Below are 24,089 nucleotides of genomic sequence, written 5' to 3'. Positions count from 1 at the left end.
ACCATGGCACCTTATTCTTGGACTTGATGATACATCTCGTTACTCCAAAGTGTGCCGTGGTTTCTTCTTCCTATACTCTACTTTGAAGTGACTGCATCTCGCAAGAATGTCAAGCAAAATCCACTAGTGAATGAATAAGCCAGCACATCTTTATCTACTAAGGATTTTAATCATAGAACAATTGGGGAGAGCATGAATTGACAAAAATAATCAATGAAGCATAGAATTTAGAAGAAGTCAATGTTAATAAAACCCTCTAGTTAAGATATGGAGGAGCTAAAGAAAGAGAGAAAATCCACAAAGGCAGGTTGACGGTCATGTGATGGCTCGTCTTAGATTAACAGTCTTCATGCATAGGGTCAATGAAACATGCCTGTGTGAGCACTAACATACGGGATTTAACTAGGAGAAGAGGACCCATCCTGAATAGACACAGCTCCTTGCAAAGTCTCTGCTGTCTGAATGAGAAGTGAAGTTGGGTAAAGATAGCTTGGTAGTTTACAAGTGACAGACTATACCTGCCCCTGCTGCTGCCCATTGACCTCAGGCTCTAGCTTCTCTGGTCTCTCAACATGAACTCAAATATCCAGCAGTTCTCTAGAAACCCCCCCCCAGCTTTTAGTGCTAAGTATGACTACTGAGGTAGCACACTCATTGGGTTGGGCAGCTGGTTATCTACCTCTCCATTACCCAGGCACTGACTGTCAGATTACCTGGTTCCCAATGTAAGACCCCACCTTATAATGTAAATCTCTTATAATGTAAATCCCTTATAATGTAAATCTCCTCATTGTATCAGTTGTATCCCTCTCAAGAATCCTGCTTATTAGAGCCATCAAGGCATACACTAGACAGAAACTCTTTGGGCAACATTGAGAATGTGGCTGTATACCACCAGCAAAGTTAATGAAGCCCCCCACTATAGTGGGTAGCCATTCCAGCTTTGATCTGGAAGTTCCAACCCCCATTGAGACTTTGGCAACTGTCACGCCTACAAGGCGGGGCCAAGGGAGGCGCCTGGAGACCTGAGATCTGGATGGGCTGCACTCTCACTTGGGTCGGGACCCTGCACGGTGGAGGTGGGCCAAGCAGAGCTCCAGAGAATACCGCTGGACTGCGATACACCTTCCCCAGACCCCACGACCTACCTATCCCTTAATTTGTATGGCATTAAATAAGTTACGCCATTAAATAAATCTCCTTTTAACTACGTGGAGTGGCCTTAATAATTTCACCAATATCTGGCACCCAACGTGGGGCTTGAACCCACAACCCTGAGATTAAGAGTCTCATGCTGTACCGACTGGCTACCCACTACACCCCACCTCCAGGATAGTCTTGGCTGGAACTCTCTCCTCATGAGTACCAACCATCTCTCTAGTCCTGTCTTGGTGTAACCAATAAACTTAAATCCTATGGTATTTTGGAGAGCTCTCCTGGGTCTCAGCCCTTAGGTTCTAGAAGGCAGGATGCCTATCTACTCCTGGCCTCACCACGGGATGTATGATTCCCTAAATAGAAACCACATTTGCCTTGTCAATCCTTCAAATTGCTGAATCCTTTGAAAAGATTCTGTGCAAACAACCATTTTGATGACAAAGGGTGGTGGTCCATCTGCCTTGCCCATGGCATGGATGGGCTATACATGTCATGAACCCAGCTGGCTTTATTGGGAGCTGAGGTGGGATAATAGTTGCTCGGAAGCCGTCTGAGGATCCTATAGCAACAGAGACATAGCCTAAGGAAGAGGATGCACACAGCTCTGTTTCCTCCTTTCAGCCTTTCGTATTTTACTTAGAACCGTGGAGATGGAAGGGATTCACAAAGGTTAGCCAGTGGCAGCCGGCCCAGAGTTTCATAGTCCTGACAGGTCACGTGGTCTCAGCTGGAGCGTTTCCAAGGCAAAGTAGTGAGTCCTGTGACTAGGACATTTTAATTGCCACACACCTGTTTGAAATCAACTCAGCAGCCCTTCTGAAACTGCCTCCTAGCCTCTAATCTCCAAATAGGCTCCACAGCACTCCTGTGCCCTCCCTGCCGAGAGCTGCTGACAGACGTCACTAATCAGCCATGGCGCTCTTTCCTGCTGATGCTGGATGTGGCTTCAGAATCCTCACAGACTGCTCCAGAATGGCACCACAGATCAGTTTGTGTTGGAGGGAGAAAGAAACTAATTTTCCAACTCTTGGAGCTCGTCTGCCGTCAAAAACCCACTTTCCTGTAACTTCTACTTATTGCTTCTAATCCATCTTTAAAAGCAAAAAAATTGGTCCTTTCTTCCAAAAACAACCACTTACTTAGCTAACTACATCTAAACTCATCCCCTGATTAAATCCTGGCAGGCTCAAGGCCAGTCCCAAGAGTGAGGTTACCTGGGAAGTATAGGAGCAGATATATAAGAATCGGGCACCCTAGTGACAGAAATGACTGTGCAGCTGAGAAGTACCACAGCCCTGTGCTCCCTGTGTGAACTGTTCCCAGAAGAGAGTGAGGGCGGCCTTGGCGAAGTCTCATTTGAAGATGATAGGGAGAGAAGAGGCAGAGAAAGGAAGCAAGAAATAAAATGAGGATATTGAAAACTGACTCAAAGGAAACCCCTCCAAAACCCTAAGGTGGCCGGCCCTTCAGCGTACACCCAATGCCCCAGTTTCACACCTTCTGGCTGTGCACATGAAGTCCTTAGTATAAGGGTTACACTTAGTCACACTCACTCACTGACCACTGAACAAACCAAGATGGACCTTGAGCATGGCTCACGCATTCAATGTTTTTACCAACTGCCTGTCAAACATCTCTGAGACCCTTAGGAAGCTGCTAGTGCCGGGGCTACAAAGGCTGCTGCTGTATATCATTCTGTCACCAAAGAACCTGTCCCCTATTTCAGAAGCAGGAAAATAACTGCCCCTCACATAAAACAGACTATAGAGTAAAGCCCACATCCATGCATCTCACCTAGCAAAATCATGACATACAAAATCAAGATATGCACCACCCTAAACTACTGATCCAGCAAATGCATCAGCAAGGACTTTTAATCATTTGGCACTTTTTGCTAAGGGACAAAAGTAAATCAACTTGAGCTATAGATTTTTCTAAGAAATGAGACCTGTATCTGCTGGGCCAACTTTTCAGCTTAGGGAATTATGGGTCTCTCCAGTCACTATGCCAGTCAGTAACTCCCTCAAGAATAGTAATGTCATCCACCTTTGTCCTCATTCAGTCAACTTTCACTGAGCACCTAAAATGTGCCTCACAGAACAAGGATGGAAATGGATACATAGTCAAGTCAGATGCAGGGAATTAGCCTAGAAACAGTGGTCCACCACATTTTCACCAAGTATGTGTCAGTAAGTGTCAAGATCAGGACCAAAATACTGGGGTCCAAGATGGTCTTCTGGGGATTTTTGTAAACATGAGCCCGACCTGAAGGATGAGCAGAATGAGGTTGCTAATGTATGAACCCATAAAGAGGATGAACAACCCGCTCACAAAGTTGAGCAGAGCACAGAACCCTCCCTGGAGCAGCAGACATTCATCCATGATGGCCTAGACAGGCACACTAGGGTATGATTCTGGTAGGCTCTTCCTGCATGGAAGAAAAGAGCAGTTGAAGATGGGGTGGAGGACTGAGCAGAGCAGATCAATGATGCAGGAAGCTGAGCTTTGACACAGGGTGCAAGAGGGCCCAAAGATGGATAGGACTGAAAACACAGAGGTCCTTTAGGGAGTGGCGGAAGGTGGGAGAAGGAGTTAGAAAGGAACAAATGGTGGTCTAAAATCAAAACCACAGCTATGAATGAAGAGACAGAATGATCTGAAAGGGCAGGAGAGGCAAACAAGCCTAAATTTGGTGGCTCATTATTACAAGTGAGTGGGAGAGTAGGTTTAGCAGGCCCCTCCGATGGCTTCCTTGAACATGGTGGCTGATGGAGCTCTTTGTGGAGATGGCACAGAGAGGTCTTGGCGGGGGGTCCACTGGCTATTACAATGCTTGGTTCAGGTTTGGAATGTGGTGTTCTGGGGTTAGAGACCCAGAACATGGACAGCTCACAGGTCACAGGTGTCAGAAAATATCCTGAGCTGTGGGATATCTATGGCAGGGAACAACTCAATGTCAAGAACAAAGTGGCGTTGGGAAGCGGGCCTGTCCATTAAGAGCACTGCAAACCCCAAGATGAAGGAATCCATGAGCATACCAACTGCCTTCCTAGCAAATCCCAGCCAAGAAAATAGATTAAATTCTGCCTCAGACATGCTGTTCAATCATAAGCCTGGGATCGTAATTCAAAGCTGTATAAAAAGAAGACCGCATGCAGGATTGAGTAATAAATAGACGAGTGGGCAATGACTGTGCTTTGGGAGATACCTAGCCAACAGCTCCTGCAGAAAGGCCCACTGACTGGGGAAAAGAACAGGGTACTGAGACACAACTTAGCTTTGTGTAAAAAGGAAAAAACTCCTGGTGGATATGCCGTAATGAGATTTGTCTGTGGACAATTCCACGCTTTGTATAGGAAGAGCCAGAAATCTATGCTTCTCTTTCTTCCCTTTCACAGGAGATAAAAGGATGGACACAGAGCCTTCTAGCAGCCGTTCTTCAAGTAAAACACTTAGGGACTTGATGACACGAGGTTGTAAAGAACTTCATTTTATTTTTATGTATTTGTTCTTGTCTGAAAGCCAGCTTGAATTTCTGGAGAGATGGTTCTACACAGGATACATTGGGAGTGCTATAAATAACCTACCTTGCAAGGGTGAGGTGTGGCTCAATGGTGGGGCACTGATTCAGCATGTACCAGGCCTAGGTTTGATCCCCAGCACACACTCAAAAAGGGCATGGGATGAGCACAGAAAAGAGTTGTTTAAAATTTAACCATAAGTACATATCTTAATTACTTTTCTGCTGCTTTGATAAAACACCATGCCTAGAAGCACCTTAAGAAAGAGGTAGTTGATTCTGGCTTACGGTTCTAGGAGAATGAGTTCATCATGGTGGGCCAGAGAAATGGCGGCAAGTGGAAGGCTTGGCTGCAGGAGCAGGAAGCTGAGAGATTGCACCTCCACTGCAAGTGTGAATCAGGAAGAGCCAACCAGAAGTAAGGTCAGGCTATCTAATCTCAAAGCCCACCCCCAGTGGCTTACTTCCTCCAGCAAGGCTACACCACCTAAACCTCCCCAAACAGTGCTGCCAACTATTTGTAATGACTCTAAAATTCATTGGTTAAAAAGAAATTCTACCCAAATCACCAGGATGACAAAGACTGATGAGACCATTAGGCCTCAAATAAACTATTCGGTCTAAAACAATATGGAAATGTTCATGCCCTCTAGTCTGACAGCTCCATCCCTGGTACTTTTGCCTTGGGAAATACCTAAAAGACTTCCAGAGGATTCTGTACAAAAATCGGTATATTAGTACAGGCTCCCATAACCAATATTACAGACTGGGAGGTGGAAGCCACAAAAACTCATCAAGTCATTGTAGGCAGGAAGCCCAAGATCTCATCCGGGTTCAGCTGGGCGGGTTTCTTCTGAGCTCTCCTCTCCTTAGCTTGGAGAAGATGGCCTTTCTTCCATACAGGTCTGTGACCTCAGTTCCTCTTATCACAGGAATCACAGGCACCAGAGCCATATTGGGTTAGTGTCTAATAATCTCATTTGTACTCAGCTACCTCTTTAAGGTCCCAGTTTCTAAGTCCAGACCCACCCTGAGGTGTGAGGTTACAATCTCAGCATATCTCGATGGATGCATTCAGCCCAAAACACAGGATCCCTACAGTGACATCACTGGTTTGCACCGACAATAAAGGCTCTATCTGCCATCGAGTCCTTCAGATGGGCTTTCTACATGCCCTTTAGATGTCACAACACCAGGCACTATTCTTTGCACATGAAGGAGCTCAAGTTTAAAGAGACACTTGTGCTGAGGTCTAAGAGATGTCACAACATCATGACAACTGTCTATGGGTGTCCCCAGGCCACATTTTTAAGCCACACCCTTCCAGGAACATGACTGGCAATGAATGTAAGGACGCATCCATTTTTATCAAAGTCACACACAGGGTGTGGATACAGCCCCTGTTTGGGCTTTACATGGGAGCTGTAGTTCAAAATATTCCATTTTCACTACTTACTCAGTAAAACAAAAAGCCATAAAGGCAACTTACAGTTAAAGAAAAACATCTACATCAATCCATATCTTTGTGGCTGTCTTTTGTTATTTTTATAGGCAGGTTTGTTTTAAGTTTTAATTTATTATTACTGTATGTGTGTGGGTGTTTCAGCCTGCATGTGTGTCTGTGCACCATGTGTGTGCAGTGCCTGCGGAGGCCAGAAGAGGGTGTTGGCTTCCCTGGACCTGGAGTTACAGACAGTCGTGAGCCACCACGTGGGTGTTGGCTATTGAATCCCTGTCCTCTGGAGGAGCAGCCAGCGCTCTTAATGTCGGAGCCATCTCTCCAGCCCTGCAGCTACCTTTTAGATGTGGTTGTCTTGGGACAGACCCCACAGCCGACACCCTCTTCTTAGACAGGACTCGGTCAATAAGGAGGGCTTGTATGTGGGGCCCAAGATTTGGAACTTGATAGGCAGCTCAGGCTCAGCCAGTGTAGCCAGTTCCCACGCAGACAACCAGTTCACCTATCCACACAACCCAGTCCCTCAGTGGCTCTCCTCCCTCCCTCCCTCCCTATTTCCCAAGCTGCACTGCTCTGACTGTAAGTTGCTGTTCTTTTTGAGTGACAGCCTTCGGCCCTTACAGATTCATGGCAGGCCTTGGTAGAGAAGAGGCACACTGGAGTGCTGAGTTTTGAACAGCTTGAAAATAGCTGGAGAAGGTGGAGGGGGTGAGGGGGGCTGGGAAGTCAGGGAGGCTGCAGCCTGTACTTGAGGATCAGGTGAAAGAAGTAGCGATGATGTCATAACATCTCTAATGGAGCTGGGCTCTCCTAGTGATGATGTCATAACTTCTGTATAACAGAGCTGGGCTCTCCTAGCGATGATGTCATAACTTCTGTAATGGAGCTGGGCTCTCCTAGCGATGATGTCATAACTTCTGTATAACAGAGCTGGGCTCTTTTCGCGATGACGTAATAACTTCTACTTTAGACTGTAATTCTCACTTCACAGACTATGATGTCATTAGTCAGAGGTCTCAAATGTAAACACACATGGGGCAAAGAGGCAGCAAAATGAAGTGGAATAGCTCCAGGAGTTGGAGATCATATAGAAGCCAGGGCATAGAGAAGGCAGAGCCACATGCCTGGGTTACAGGGAGTGGCCACTTCCTTCTCTAACTATGGTCATGCTCATTGAAGGCCCAATGCTGGCTTGAACTCATTGTTTCATATTAAATCTAATTTATCAATGTTCACAATTTTTTTTTTACTTAAAGTTTTTTTTTTTTTAAAGTAGAAATGAACTGCAAGCCCTACTTGCCTCCACAGACTGTCAATTTGGGCCAGCTGGCATGATTCCCTGTTAGGAAGAGTCCTCCACCACCACACCCACTCAACAAGAAGAATGACATGAATCAAGGAAGAACTCCATCTTGACACCAGCTTCACATGGGGGTGGGGTGGCATCACAGGGCACAAGTGGGCAGTGATGTCATCCACACTAGGACAGGGATGCAGCCACCATGATGTCTCTGAAGTCTAGACCAGGCACAGAAAGCCCACTCAGCAAGAGTAGTGCTCAGCCCAGCAGAGCAATCAGGACAGGGCAAGAGGAGAGGAGGAATCAGGCCACTGGCCAGTGGAAAAATCAGAAAGCACAGCCTCACCTGGGCTCAGAAACTAAGTAGCAATACACCTCTGCTTCCATTCCTTCACCTGACGGTCACTTCGGGGCGCCCTCTGCCCACTCCTCTGATGTCTGAACCCACTTCCTGTTTGCCTCCTCTGATCTGAGGCACTAAGATACAAACTTGGGTATTTTTCTGGGGGTAGAGAACGTTTATGTAGAAACCAATGCCTCTACATGTAGCCAGCATGTCCATCGTCCATCCTCTATGCTCAGGGATTTCTGCGTCTGCTGCTGGAGAAGCTGACAAGTGCATGTGGCCACACCCCGATTCTCCAAGAGAATCCCCTCATGGGCATGCCACTTGGGAATTTTTTTTCCTGTGGTGGAATATAGGTAAGGCTAGTTCTAGTTGTTTTTTTTTTTTTAAAAAAAAAAAAAGGAAGCATGAACCCTGTTTTTTTTTCCTTTGAATTAAAATTTTTAACTCAAAATTTAAAATATTTTAACATAAAATAATGGGCTTAGTCATGATATGTTCATGTGCGTTACTGTACTTTGCTCATACTTATGACTTCTTCTGTCTCCCAACTCTTCCCCCCTCCTAAAACGACTTCCCCCCATCCCCCTACCCCCTCCCAACCAGCCTTCTCCTTCCAAACAGTCCCCATTATGCTGTCACATACACAGTTACATCTAGATTCTGCACATGAAAGAAAACATGCAATTCATTGTCTTTCTCTGACATTACTCTATTTCTTTCTCTTAGCCCCTCTTACAACTCTTCATCTCCCAGTCCCCCTTCCATTCCATGTTATAGACATAAATATATGTGTGTACACATGTACATACACACATCCATAGATATAGAAATCTAGATGCTATATGTGAGAAAAAGCACATGGCATTTGTCTGTGTCTGATTTACTTGCACATAACAGAAGAATCTTCGATTCCATCTATTCTGCTACAAATAACACCATTTTATTTTTCTTTATGGCTGAATCAAATTCCACTGCATATAGAAACCACATTTTTCAAATTCAGTCATTGAATGATGGACTTTTAAACATCAAATCCCTGCATTTTGAAATGTTGACAGTGTTTACAACATCTCTTTAAAAATACTATGGGGGTAAAAATATCTGCATTTTTCTTGTAGAATGAAAGGACAGAGCCACAGGAGTTTTACGACACAGCTCTGGTAAGGACTATGTCACACGTGCTCGTGACCAATTAAGATTTGCTTTCAGCAAAATGATCACATGAAATTTCTTCCCATGAGCCAGGCATGGTGTTGTGTGCCTTTGATTCCAGCATTCGGGAAGCAAAGACAGGTGGGGCTCTGTGAGTGTGAGGTCAGCCTGACGTACATAGTAAGTTCTAGACCAGCCAGAGCTGCTAAGTGAGACCCTGCCTTAGGGAAAAAAAAAAATTCTTTGCATGAAACCTGCCAATCAAGGAGGCTTCTCTTGGAGTTCCACCAGAATATACAGCTGGCCTATGGTTTTCACACATCTTGCTCTTTTTCCTCTAAAGTGTATCAGGGATGTGCAATTTCTAAACATGGAATGCAGTATCCAGAAGACGCTGGGCATCTGCTTTAGGGCAGGTTCAACCTCGGTCTCCTCATCTCAGCCTCGGGCCTGATGTGGCATGCGGCCCATAGCAAAGGCTTGGTAATGTTTGTGGAAAGTTTAAGTTCCCAGGAATACACCACTCGAGGTCCTCCTTCCATAAGCATAATTGTGAGGTATAAAATTCCATGGTACATTTATATTAAATACTGGCTATCCTGAAAAACTGTAGATCATTAGCTATACCCATCCAAGAATAATAACTCAGATAAATATTATTTCTCCGTATTGCGCAGCTAAGACCTCTTCTCAGCAGCCTGCTCACATTTGTGGAGAGCACTTGGCTGCCTGTAACTCAAACCTGTCTTTACCTCTCATAGACGTTCAATGGAATGGAACCAATGCCTGCGCCTCCATGTAAAAACAATCCAGGCATGAGGCTGGAGAGGTGGCTCAGTGGTTAAGGGCACTTGCTGCCCTTCTGGAGGACACAGGCACTATTCCCAGCACCCACACTGTGACTCATAACCATCTATAACTCCAGACTCAGAGGTTTCAACACAGGGCACCAGGTACATGTGTGATACATAGGCAAAACACATAAAGCTTAAAATGCACACACGCACACACACCCACCACCACCACCACCACCACCACCACCACCACCACCACCACCACCACCACAGGCGAACAGGGCTGAGTAGGAATGATGACATTAAATTTCTTTACAGATAATTAGAGTGATCTAAAAGCAGATACAGACAAGTGCTGACTTCTCCACATGCTGCTCCTTCAGGCCTGTGGGGGCCTCATCAGGCTGAGCTCTGGAGTGACTCCAGAGATAACCTCACACAGGAATGGGTGACTCCAGAGGTAACTTCACACAGGAATGAGTGACTCCAGAGATAACTTCACACAGGAATGGATGACTCCAGAGGTAACTTCACACAGGAATGGGTGACTCCAGAGATAACTTCACACAGGAATGAGTGACTCTAGAGATAACTTCACACAGGAATGAATGGGTGACTCCAGAGGTAACTTCACACAGGAATGGGTGACTCCAGAGATAACTTCACACAAGAATGGGTGACTCCAGAGATAACTTCACACAGGAATGACTGACTCTAGAGGTAACTTCACACAGGAATGACTGACTCCAGAGGCAACTTCACACAGGAATGAGTGAGTGACTCCAGAGGTAACTTCACACAGGAATGGGTGACTCCAGAGGTAACTTCACACAGGAATGGGTGACTCCAGAGGTAACTTCACACAGGAATGGGTGACTCTAGAGATAACTTCACAAAGGAATGAATGGGTGACTCCAGAGATAGCTTCACACAGGAATGAGTGACTCCAGAGATAACCTCACACAAGAATGGGTGACTCCAGAGATAACTTCACACAGGAATGACTGACTCTAGAGGTAACTTCACACAGGAATGACTGACTCCAGAGGTAACTTCACACAGGAATGACTGACTCCAGAGGTAACTTCACACAGGAATGAGTGACTCCAGAGGTAACTTCACACAGGAATGAGTGACTCCAGAGGTAACTTCACACAGGATAAGCTGGTCTGGAACCGCCTTACCATTGGCAGTGTTGCTTCCTAAATGCTGGTTGGCCTGGTTTTGAAGCCAGTCAGTTCCCCTCCTAAGAAGCCCATTGCCTTCCACCACTCCCGTATCACTGTCCCACAGCTGATGTCACCATGCACACGCCCTGATCATCCCCGGGACACTGGTGGGCCTCAAAGCCTGCTGAAGTAATTGTGACTAGCCAGCCCTGCCCTCTTGGTTACTGTTCTCACTGCCGTGATGGAACACCCGACAAAGCAGGTCAGGAAAGAGTTTACTGTGGCTTGCAGTTGGAGAGCACAGTCCCTTGCAGCGGGGACAGTGTGACAGCAAGCGTGTCTCTAGGTATGACAGCAGGAATGTGAGGCCCCTGGACACACCGAATCCAGTCAAGAAGCAGAAAGAAGTGCTGAAGGTCAGCCTGCTTTCTTCTTTCCACTTCATCTAGGAGCCCAGCCCATAGGACAGGGCCACCCACAGTCAGAGTGGGTCTTCTCTCCTCAGGTAAAGCTCCAGAGGCATGTTTCCTAAGTGATTCTAAACCCACTCACATTCTCAGTGAAGACTAACGGTCACACCTACAGGCCTGCATATTTTGCTTCATCTGTTCCTTCCCTCAGAACCACAATGAAGATGCTTGACCACAGTCCCCATTCCCACAGCTGCCCGACAGACCCTGGGGTGCTCCGTGTGGCCCTGAGTGGTCAGATGTGCTCTCACTAGAAAGCAATAACACAACCATAGAACTTCTGCAGGCCTCTTTCTCTTCATCTCCCTCTGCCCCTCCTCCATTCCCAGTCCAATGTATAGGATTAAAACATGGCTGGGTGAACAGAAGCAATTGGAAGGTTATTCTTGACTGTGAGTGTCTGGCAGCAGACTGCAATGTCAAAAGAAGTGTTCACAAGAACTTTGTTGAAGACACAGAGGAGTGACTCAACACGTAGGTTAGGAAAAATGATAGCTTCCTTGTATAAAAACAAAAAAGTCACACCCTAAGAAATCTGTCATTTATATGCTCCCAAAAGGTACTTTTCCTGGCACGGGTTCCAGCCAGATACATCACAGTGAGTTGCTGAGTGAGCACGGTTGCCTGATTACAGCCAATCTCTTGAGACTCGGTGAACACAGGGCAGGCAAAGAAGATACCCCCTTCTGGGGAAAACAAGATACCGGGAAGTGACTTGAGTGGTGTTGGGCAGGCAACTACCCACTTTCCAGGGAATGCCTGGCAAGTCTTCTGGTCTCCAATAAATGGACACTATTGGAAAGTAAAACGGGAAGGACAGACACTGGGAGTGGGGATGGAGCATTGCGCCTCCTCACATCTTACACGTGCTGCCTACTACAGGGTCTTAACTGCTGCCATTTTCTATAAGAGAGTAAAGCATCAGGTGCTTTCCAGATCTCTCTGGGTTGTGAGTGGGCATTCTCACATGTTAACATTCAGTAAATTACTCTTAGCATCTTTCTGGTCCAGATCAGAACACTACGAGTTAACAAACCTCTCCAAACTTCAGGATAAACAGTCAGTATGGCAGAGAGTCTAAATGGAGCTCCTGATGCCCTCTACAGTTGTTGGAGAGCAGAATTCGCCATATGCCATGCTGGGGCCTTGTTTGACTACTGAGCTCTACCTGCACTCTTTACAAAGATTCCCTGGGCAACACCAAGGCTAGCTAAGGGGTGGCACTCACTGCTGCTTCTTAGGGGGGGCTCTTCTTGGTCACACCAAGTTTTCTCTTCCTAACACCCTCCATGTGGCCATATCTAGCAGCCTTTAGACCCAAAGCCAGAATTTCTATCCAGCTCCTCCTCTGTCAAATCCAAGAAACTAATCACCCACTTTCTCTGCCTCCCTTGCAGCTATGAGTGATCAGGTGATCCATTTATAATTCGGCTGGGGTTACAATAAAATTCTTATCCTATCTGATAAATTGACCCAACTACAGCTGGGTAGATTTTTTTTCACCCAGTTTTGAATGTAATGGGAATAGATGCTTACACATAAGAATCATACATATATAATCCCAGAAGAGGGACAGATGAATAAAAAAACATATGGATGATTATGTTAGCTTCATATAGCTTTCCTTATGTGTTAGATTTTTGTTTTGTTTTGTTTTTTGTAAAATTGAATGATGAATACTTGAAACAGTAACACATATACATAGAGTCAGTTTAGACTCATTATTCATAATGAGACATTTAGGGGTATATTTCCTGTGTCCTCTAACTTACAACTTGGAAGTGGGAGGAACAAACCAGTGGAAGTACACTTCCCCCTACCCCATTTCTCTGCTTTCCCTTAGTCTGAGGAGAAAAAAGAGAACAAGGATCCAGGCAGGACTTGTCCTTTCTGATACAGAGACAACTGCCACCTTTGGATACAATGCAGCAGCATGCAGTTTGAGTTCTGTGTGTGTATACACACCATCACAATTTCCATGTAAACGATTTAATTGTATAAAGGACAGAAGCCATGCATCTCTACAGTCAGGCATCCTTCCAGACAACTGATTCAAATCTGTCTTGAGCCCAAGGAAAGATGGAAGGTGACAGGGGCCAACCTGCCATCCCTACAGAGAGTCATAAACACAGCGCAGAGAACAAGGCTAAGAAAGGCATCCTCTCCTACACATACAGCATTTATCAAAGCAAACCCCGACAATGAACACTGACTTGAAAGTGTATTCAGGGACCCCTGGGAGCTTTCCCTGGTGCCTTCTGCTGTACGGGTTTTTTTAGCAGCACCAGACGGGTCAGGAAAGCTGGACGAGCATGAGCTAGATGCTAACACAGGGCATAAGGAAGCGTTCTCAGGGCGAGCGGCCCAGCTGCTGCCTCAGTCGGCTCTAACCACGGGCATCTGATACTAAACCACACATCTCATGTACTTTCCCTTCATCCAAGGGAAAACTAAAAGATGTTTGTGGCTTTTTTAAAAATGAACATCACCATGCCATTTGTGGGGTCATAGTTACTCACACTGAAGGGACAGGAGAACCCAGAACCATCGTGGCCTGGGCCAGGGCCTAGGCAGAGTCTCTGCTTGGCTGTGCCCGGGGAAAGTGACTTCCTTCAGCATAAGCACTGACTTCTTTGAGTCTCGCTTATTCCCAACTAAAAACTGGAGATAATATTGACTTATATGAAATGTCTCCTTTTGAAGGTGAATATAATCATTTCTGCCCCACCTGCTCAGCCCACAGGCTTGGGAAAAAACAAGATTTTTTAGCAGAGGGGCACAAATTACCACCATCATAAGAGACCATTAACTCTGAATAGCGGCAGGAATCTGTGTTTCAAAGCCTCCCATGCACCAATTTGCACACGAGACTATAAGGCAGCAATTAGAATCACTCCTTACAATGCAAATTCCCAGGCCCACCCGAGGCCTATTGATCAGAAATAAGAAGCCATAGTGAGAAATGTGCATTTTGACAAGAGCTCCACAGGGCACAACTCAAGTTAAAACAAAATAACAAAACAGATTTTTTTTATCCTAGAAATAAATCAGGTTTTAGTTTTGGGTAGCTTTGAGCTAAAATCAAGAATTCTATCTGAGCCTAAACAGTGTGTGCTCCTCCTTATCAAATAAAGGGGTTTATTGAAAAAAGTGAATCATCCATTCTTTGTACTTAGCAACCTACAAGTCCACCCCAACACCAGTTACTACTAGGAGTTGACAAACTGATGAGTCTTTCCTCTCTTATCGCAGATTTTTTGCAAAGCTCCCAGCCTGCCAGCTCCTGAGAGACACCCTGGCCTCTGCACAGCGGGGCTGCCACAGCAAGTCCAAGCTGCTTAGGACTCACCCCTCAGGATGTAGTTCTGATAGTTCTGGTCCGCCTCAGCTCCCACCTTGATCAAACACGTCAGACCTTCAGCCATGACAAACTCATGCACCAAATCCTTGTCATCCTGGCAGGAAGGAAAGAAAGAAATGAAATGAAATGAAATAATTTTTTAAAGTGTTCAAATAGGTCCCTGTTCACCTTATACCCAAGCTATATTGTTCAAATTTTTATAAACCATGCTTTATCAGTAAGAGAGAAAATAAATAAAAGGACCCCTGAGGAAATTCTGCTCTACCCAAATGGCGCATCCAGCCCTTCTAATTGTTTTATCTGAATTTTTTTCAGACAATGTATTTCCTCCCAGATCCTCCCCACCTCTGGATTTTTGTCTTGTTTTGAATTTTTTTGTGTGTGAGATTTTTTTTTCTTTTTTTGAGGAGGGGGGGAGGGGGAGGAGAGAGAGAGAGAGAGAGAGAGAGAGAGAGAGAGAGAGAGAGAGAGAGAGAGCGCACATGAGTGAGTACCTAACTCTTGCCAAAGGAATTTTACAACTAGTCCTTGGCACTGTCATTTGCCAAAGCCCCATTATTGCCTTCTGGGCGATCTAATAAAGATGGAGCCAATAAATCCCTTGCGTGTCCGGAAGCTTTACAGCACTCTGCTTTTCACTCTTCAAGATCCCCCCGGGCCCCGGGCCCCCACAGGACCCAGTGCGCTGGCAGCGTGAAGCTTCCACGGCTTTTTACTACAGGAAGCATCCAGTAACCATGCAACCTGTCAAGAAACACACACTCCTGTCCCGGCAGATGTCCTAGGGAGGGGACTTTCAGTAAGAGGCTTGTGAATGCTGCCTGTCAAGCTAAGGAGGCCCCTCCTCTGTCTCTTGCCTTGCGTGGCTGGCAGCATGGAGAAGGAAGCTGAGTGCAGAAGCAGCCGTTCACCTGTAGCTGCCGGCCAGCTGTCCAAAGGGCTACCTAGGCCAGGAGAAGGCAGGACATAGAGAGGCAATTCATTCTCCATGAATAAACCAAAGTAGGGCGTATGCAACATGACAACATATACGTGAAGTTAATACCAAAGACTGTCATATATATATATATATATATATATATATATATATATATATATCATGGGTATCTACTGCTGGGGGATGTCTTTCTATACTCTGTGAATATATGTTGTTCCCATTAGTTAATAAATAAGCTGCTTTGACCTATGGCAAGGCAGCTTAGAGGCAGGTAGGAAATCCAAGGAGAGAGACAGGAAAGAGAAAGGCAGAGTCTAGAGAGACGCCAGTCTGCTGCCCAAGGAGCAAGATGCCAGCAGACTGGTAAAGCCATGGAACATGTAGCAAAACATAAATTAATAGAAATGGGTTAATTTAAGATATAAGAGCTAGCTAGCAGGAGGGCTGCCATAGGCCATACAGTTTGTAAATAATATTAAGCCTCTGAGTGATTCCTGCTAAGCTGGTGGTGTTCAAAGAGAGCTTTCCAGATAAGACTGGACAAGATAAGACTGGACAAGGGACCCCTGGAAGTCCATCTGAGAGCCTCTCAGGAACTCATCAGACCTGCAAACTGCCTGGCCATACCCCTGACTGAGAAAGAGGGAGCTGCAGTGGACAGAGCTGGGACTATATAAAAGCTTCCTTCCTTCCAGACCCACCCTCACCATAACATTAAGACCATCCAGGAAGCTTTGAAAGGACAAGGCAGCAGGACTCTCTGCAGAAGCAGTGGATCAGAACTGCTGAAATGAGACCCAGGCTTGGGAAACAAAACACCCTTGGCCAGGACCACTGGACTATGTCTGGCCAGCCCTCAACCTGGGCAGTAGCTGTCAAACCAAATTCTGGGGAGCCCTGTGAAACAGATGTTCCCCTTGCTGCTTTCTTCCACTGAGATGGGGAGATCTCCTAGGTTAGACAGTGCCTCGTCTCCAATGCAGGTGAAATACCACTGGAACATCCATACTTCGTTATAACAAAAGAGCAGAAACTTCACAAACAAACCCCCGGCAATGGGAATACAGAAAGACAATGGAGTGACAGACGACCGAGACAGTGGTGGCAGCCATGCTTTATCAGTAAGAGAGAAAATAGGTGACCTGGCACAGTTCTCCCGTCTCGACATGCAATCAGCCCCTTTCTTTATTAGATGACATTTTTCAATTCTATGGATGGGAGTCTTGAGCTAAACGTGGGCAGACACGGTACAGGTCCCTGGGAAGTGAGGTAGTGAGAGGCAGGGTCAGCGCCAGCTAGGGGGTAGGGGGAGCGAGGCTGCCCGTAATGAAAGACAGCTGTGGGAACTCAGACTTTGAGATAATCATGGCTGGGGAAGAAAGAGAAAATGGGACAGTATCATGAGTCTTTGGAAAATTACTTTACACTGGTAGGTATAAAGGATATAAAAAAAAAAAAAACACTTCTCCCCCTCTCCATCCCCTTTTCCAGCAGCGTATGTGAAAACTGGACATGCAGATGAGCTCATGTCTAGTCAGGAGGGTTTTCCAAGCATGTAACAAATGTTTATTGCTTTAACTAAAACTCGGTTCACACATGACTTCATGGTGAAAAAGTGCGAACAAGCTCTCAAGAAACCTCTCAAGCTAATCACTAATATTAATATAGCAGAGAACCGAGTGTCTGGCAAAGTCACGCGGAAAAAAAACACTGGACGGGCGAGACGGTGTTCGTGAGAAGAACTCAGACCCTTGGCTTACATGCGTGGACCCACGGAGATAAGGCACCGAGGAAGCTGATATTTGCGGATAATAAATGTGGAGAAAGTCTTCCAAGTTGGCAGTGTCCTAGATTTTAAATACATATCCTGAAATACATAGGCACTAACTGGAGGTTCTTAAGACACTGGCTTCAGACTATTATGAAATTAAAATGTCCTCACCAGCTGATAAGATTACTGCCACATTCCAGAATTTTCTGTAAGAGCTATTCACTAACTTGTGATTTTTCTTAACTAATTTTTTTTTTACATTTACTTTGTGTGTGCATGTAGATGAACGCATGCTGTAGCATGTGACACAACATGCAGGCAGAGGTCAGTGGACAGCTTGTGAGTCTCCTTTCTATCATCGGAGTCTTTGGGATCGAATTCAGAGTTTCAAGCTTGGCAGCAAGTGCCCTTGCCCCCTAAACCATCTCATCAGTGCTGGTTTTTGTTTTGTCTTGGGTATTGCTGTTATTACTAATGCCTATTAGTCAAAGAATAACTAACTCATTACAAATGACCAATGTCTCTATTTTTTAAGCTCTTAAAATCTGAGTTTCTAAAGAAACTCCATGCCTAGAAAATGCAAGAGTGGTGAAGGTAGAGACCCACAACTATGCAAGGCATCCATCACCTAAGCCCCACCCAACATGCTGCCTGTCAGATCCAGTCAACCCCTAGCACGGCTGCTACTGAGTGGGGTTTTGTGTGTGATCCTCAAACCAGACTTAAAACTCCTGCTAGCATGCACGTTCCTTGTCTACACAGCACTAGCCTGCCTGTTCAAAAATCGTTTCGTGAATCAATGGGACAATCTCAAGGGATGCACACCAAGGAACAGACTGGTGCAAAGACTGTGTAACCAGTCTGAAAAAAGTTTCTTTGGCTTTCTTTCTAACTTTTCAATTTAGGAAAATCTTACTGTCTCATGAACATGGGTGTGAATGAACTCACAGCAATCTTGTTTTACCCACCATTCCAATTTCTGCTACACAACCTGAAGCAATTCTCAGACTGCACATCAATTAATACATTATTTCTGTGTAGCTTCCAACTATAGCAACTTTAAGAATGGGTACTCATGAGAAATATTTTAACGTTAAAAAAACTATCAGACAATCAGTCAGTGTCCAAATTTCCAACTTCTTCATCACTATTTATACAAGATGTGTTGGTCAACTATTGTCAGTTTGACACAACTTAGTGCTACCTAGGAAGAGGGAACCTCATTCAAAGAATTACCCAGATCAGACTGACCTGTGGCCATGTCTGTAAGAGATGGCCATGATTGGTGATTGATATGGGAAGGCCCAGCCCACTGTGGGCAGCACCATCCCTAGAGAGATATGTCAAGCTATATAAGAAAGTTGGAGGAACATGAGCCAGAGATCAAGCCAGTGAACAGCATTCCTCCAACAGCATTCCCACATCCATGTTCCTGCCCTGATTTCCTTTCATGAGGGACTGTGACCTGGAAGTGTAAGCTGAATAAACCTTTTCCTTGCATAAGTTACTTTTGGTTAGAGTATTTTATGACAACCACAGAGCTCAAACCAGGACAAGATCCAAGTAAGATCCACATATGTTAATTCATTTATATGAATCTAAAACTCAGAAACCTCTATTAACTAATCAATGGAAGAAAATACCCCCACCCTCATTAACTTACATGTTGAAGAAAGTTGTTCATCCTTTAGAGTAGCCCACAGTCTGGATTTGGTACATCATTTGATGTTTAACATGTGCCTGTGTCTTCAATCATCTGTAGTTGGATTCATGTCTGAATCCAGGGTTGATTTGTTGGCTTGACTACATCTTACTTTATATTTCTGCAGAAGGTACCTAATGTCTGATGGTACCTTGTTTCTGTCATGTTAGCAACTTTTGTTGCATTATTAATTCATTAATGGATTCATTAGGGGCCACAAAACAGTGGCATTCTGTTGTCCCTTATTATCTAGAGTCTTTCTACGAAGGCTTCCCTCTTTTAAAAGAGACTTCTTTTTACCTTAAAGTTTAATATGAAAAGGCAAGAAGAATTTGAGATTCTAAAAATTTGCCCTTTTCCAAGTAGCTAGGCTACCAGCATCCACTGCCTATTCATCTTGTCTATCATTGTTAGTTTTTAGTATCCTTATGAATGTGTCCGTCAATTCAAATGTTCTCAGTGTGTCTGGATCCATTTCAAGTACCATCCTTATTTATGTGTATTGTCCTGACTCTGGATAACCTCTGAGCAACCTTTCAACTTGCTTCTGAGATCTTTGGATAAGAATCTTAGTATTATAAGATAGCTTCCTGCTATCCTCCATGTGATAAGAGGATACAAGTTTATTATAACATGACAGAGGAACCATGCTTCCAACAGCAAACTCAGGCTGTGGGAGAAACAAGAGGACATGTCCTCAGAAATGTCCACCAGGAAATGGATCCCATTCTGGGAAGAAGTGATAGCAGAATCCCATTCCAGAAGTAGGACAAGCTTTAAAGAGGAAGGTAAGAATGTGTGGGTGAGTTGGATTTTTTGCCCCACCTTTTTACCTACTCCCTCTAACAGAGAGAAGCTCACTCTGGCTAAAATTATCATTGACAAAGAAAATATTTTAAAGGATTAAACAAGAATTGAAGGGAAGTGGAAAATTAGTGAACCTAGACAGACATACTGTGTGCAAAGGTTATCTTCACAAACCCACAGCCTCACTCTGCCCATTGATGTCTCTCCGGTATCTGGAACCTGACCTAGGCCTTCACTACACTTGTGATTATCTCAGGCTAGGGATGAAGGGAAGGCTTGGTACTGAGTGATAAGATGAAACTGGTGATGAGGGACTTGTGTGTGCCCAAAGGAACATACTCACAGTAGCAGATTTTACAATACCCAAACTGGAATCAAGTGAACCACCCACCCAAAGAAGAATGAACAGAATGCCTTATGTCCACTGGATAAAATACAGTCCCAGCCAGATCTACAGTCACACCTATACCAATTCACCCTTCATGAATAAACCAAAGTAGGGCGTATGCAACATGACAACATATATGTGAAGTTAATACCAAAGACTGTCATATATCATGGGTATCTACTGCTGGGGGATGTCTTCCTGTATGCTGTGAATATATGCTGTTCCCATTAGTTAATAAACAAGCTGCTTTGACCTATGGCAAGACAGCTTAGAGGCAGGTGGGAAATCCAAGGAGAGAGACAGGGAAGAGAAAGGCAGAGTCTAGAGAGACGCCAGTCTGCTGCCCAAGGAGCAACATGCCAGCAGACTGGTAAAGCCATGGAACATGTAGCAAAGCATAGATTAATAGAAATGGGTTAATTTAAGATATAAGAGCTAGCTAGCAAGAGGGCTGCCATAGGCCATACAGTTTGTAAATAATATTAAGCCTCTGAGTGATTATTTTATAAGCGGCTGTGGGACGGTAGGGCCAGGCAGGACTGGAGAAAACCTTTTGGGTACAATCTACCACTAAGATGGAAACATGAATGCACACAAGGAACACTAAATGCAACCATTGGTAGAGAGGAGACCCGGGTGTGGAAAGCAGGTGGTGATTTGTGGGGAGTGGGTTGAGGGGGTCGGGGAACAGAACACAGGTCTTTAGTTACACTCAAACAGATTTTATTTTTAAAAACTGGAATATAGAAAAAGAAAGTTTGATTAAGTTGTCTTTACTTTTTGTACTTGAAATATTTGACATAAAATATTCACCTCTGGAATTCTTATCTAATTTTCTTGTGTGTGTGATATGTGTACATGTATTTCCATGTGTGTGGACACACGTGTGTAAGAGCATGCAGAGGCCAGACATTGACAACAACATCTTCCTCAATTCCTCTCCACCGTATATGTTGAGGCAGGGTCTCTCACCTGAACCCAGAGCTCACCAGTTCTTCTAGAGCAGTTAACCAGATTTCCCTAGAATCCCATTTCTGCCTGCTGAGCACTGGGAGTCCTGGCAGGCCATCATGCCCACCCAGCCTTTACCTGGGTGCTGGAGATCCAAACTGTTCTAGTTCTTGTCCAGCAAACACTTCCCACTCTCCCGTCTCCTCAGCCCCTGACCTGTAATGTCATCTAAACAGACTTTCCTATTTGTAATGAACACAGGTATAACCTTGTATGTATCTAGTTCCCCAGCAAAGCAAAAACACGACTGTAGTATTTCGGCATTTGGTTTTCCTTTTTACCTGAAATATCTGCTTCAGCGAGAAAAGGGCCCTTCTTAGATCACGGCCACTGGAGTTGTACAGTTTTTCTGAAATAAAGAGTACAACAATTAGTTTAGTTGACTCAATGAATGTTGTAAACATAAGAAATTATGAAGGATGACATATTCTGCCAGAAAAATGACTCAGGTAACCTCAGCAGTGTGAAAAATGACTCAGATCCAGGCCTGGCCTGTGAGAGGTGCCAGGGAGAGGCTCATCTTCCTCCTCAATACAAGTGTGTTTCTAGGGTTTGGCAGACTGTTTCCTGATTTGTAGATATTTCCACTCCGTGGCCAACTACACCAGGAAAACCAATGCAGTCCAAATACAATCAATTTTAAGGAAATAGTTTGTGTTAAACTGGGAACTTGTGTGATAGAGTAGAACATGAAATTACTTAGAAATCAGGGACTTGTGTGAGTAGAACATAAAGTTACTTAGCACCTAACCTCTTAGACTGTGGCTTACAACCCCTCATGGGGTCAGGTAACTGAATGAGGAGTGCGCGCGCGCGCGTGCGCACACACACACACACACACACACACACACACACACCAGCCATAAAAGGTTTTTGAATACACAATAACTAAAACTTGATTCATAATCAAATAGGCAATGAATTTCAAGGTGTGTCTGGCATCACTTGCCTCTGCTGTTTCCCATGACTTTACTGCAGCCTGGACTCTGAACACATAACAGAAACTGTTTGCACTGTGCATGGTGTCTTGCCCCACAACACCAGCAAAGGCTTTTTGAAATGCTCCAGCTCAGATCTGAGACAATTGCGTGTTATGAATTCTAGTGTTCTTAGTATAACATTCCTGTTCTTAAAGCAATACAATGATTTAATTAGTGACTAGAACCGTGTTCCTGAGCAGGATGAACCTGCTGTGCATGTGAACTCCGAAAGCGACAGGCCCTGAGAGACTTGGAAGCAAGTGGAGTTAAGCTGCAACATTTTCATGGAAGAGGCAACTTAATTTACTCAATGCCTATCATAAAGCGCTATTCAGCATATAGTTTCTTGTATGAACTCTGGTAATTGAAATCTTTCAAGATTATTGTTCTAATCTTATGGACATGGAAATATTTGTAATCTTCCTGGTCCCCTTTTATTGGCTCTATCAGCCTCTCTTTTAGCTTTGATATTGATCATTTGTGTCTAATTGCCTTTTGACTTACCAGTCTGGGTAGAGTCCCAGCAATCATGTTAGTCTTTTCACAAGTCAGCTATGGGTTTCCTTGGCTTTCCTATTCTTTCTGCAGTTTGGGTCATTGATTACTGGCTTCTTTGTGTTTACTTTAGGTTTCAATTGCTTTTTTCTTTTCTAGTTTCTACTTTTAAAAATAATTGTTTGCTGTAAAATAGCTAACTAGAACTTTCTTTCCCCCAGGGATTGAGTGCAGGGTCTCCAGCAGGCTAGACAAGCACTCTCCCACTGAGCAATGTCCCCAGTTCGTTTTTTTTTTTAGTTTCTTAAAGCAGGCCCTTCACTAATTGGTCTTATGTCTTTATTTTTGAAAATCAGCAATGATTCTCAGATTTCTTCTAAGCAATTCTGGAGTTGTTTCCTATATATTTGGACATGGTTACTTTCATTCAAATTTTATTAATAGTGACTATTTCATTAAATTCAAATGTGAAGGGGTTAAAGACATGGTTCAGGGGTTAAGAGCACATCCTGCTCTTCCATAGGACCCAAGTTAAGTTGCCAGGACCCATGTCAGGTGGCACATAACCACCTGTAACTCCAGCTCCATGAGTCTTCGGAACAACATGGTCACCTGCACATATATGTGCACACGCACGCACACACATGCACACACACACACATTGTAAAATATAAAATAAACCTTTAAAATCCAAGTAGAAATAACCTAATCCTGTAACTGTTTGACTTGTGGTTTATTAGAAATATATCACTAATTTTTAAATATCCAGGATCTTCCAGATAATTGTCAATTTCTTGATAGTTGGAAAATATGATTTTATGGTATCAGTTTCTTTTAGATTTATTAAGGTATATTTTATGGCCCAGATTAACTTGGTGAATCACTCATATGTAGGAAAGGGCATGTATTCTCTCATAATTGGGAGAATTGGTCTGTGAATATCCACTGGGTCAAGTTACGTGATAGTGGTGATAAACTCATGCACACGTATAGGGAGAGGAGGTCTCAGTATGTATGTAGCCTTGGCTGGTCTGAACTCACTGTGTAGACCAGGCAGGCTTCAAATTCATACATATCCACCTGCCTCTTGGTCCCAAGTGCTGGGATTCAAGCCATGTGCTACCATGCCTGGCTTTTGATATTCTTACTGGTTTTCCATTTACTCATTTTATACACTGATATGAGAGGAGTGCTGAGGTATCCAACTAGCAGGCTGGATTTGTGCAGTTCGGCTTTTTTTTTTTTTTTTTAGCTCCATGAGTTTTT

General features: G+C 44.4%; 1 protein-coding gene across 1 annotated transcript in view; it reads right to left on the bottom strand.

Annotated features, from left to right (window-relative positions):
- The window catches only part of Fhod3 (formin homology 2 domain containing 3), a 428,818-nt gene that overhangs the window by 220,895 nt on the left and 183,834 nt on the right, over positions 1 to 24,089 (bottom strand). Inside the window, 2 exon segments of the mRNA XM_059246707.1 lie at positions 14,721 to 14,826; positions 21,630 to 21,697. Coding sequence (XP_059102690.1) covers positions 14,721 to 14,826; positions 21,630 to 21,697 — 174 coding nt within the window.

The sequence above is a fragment of the Peromyscus eremicus genome, chromosome 19 (genome assembly GCF_949786415.1).
Source record: "Peromyscus eremicus chromosome 19, PerEre_H2_v1, whole genome shotgun sequence".
In the NCBI taxonomy this organism is placed as follows: Eukaryota; Metazoa; Chordata; class Mammalia; order Rodentia; family Cricetidae; genus Peromyscus; species Peromyscus eremicus.
This window is presented reverse-complemented; position numbering and strand designations above follow the sequence as displayed.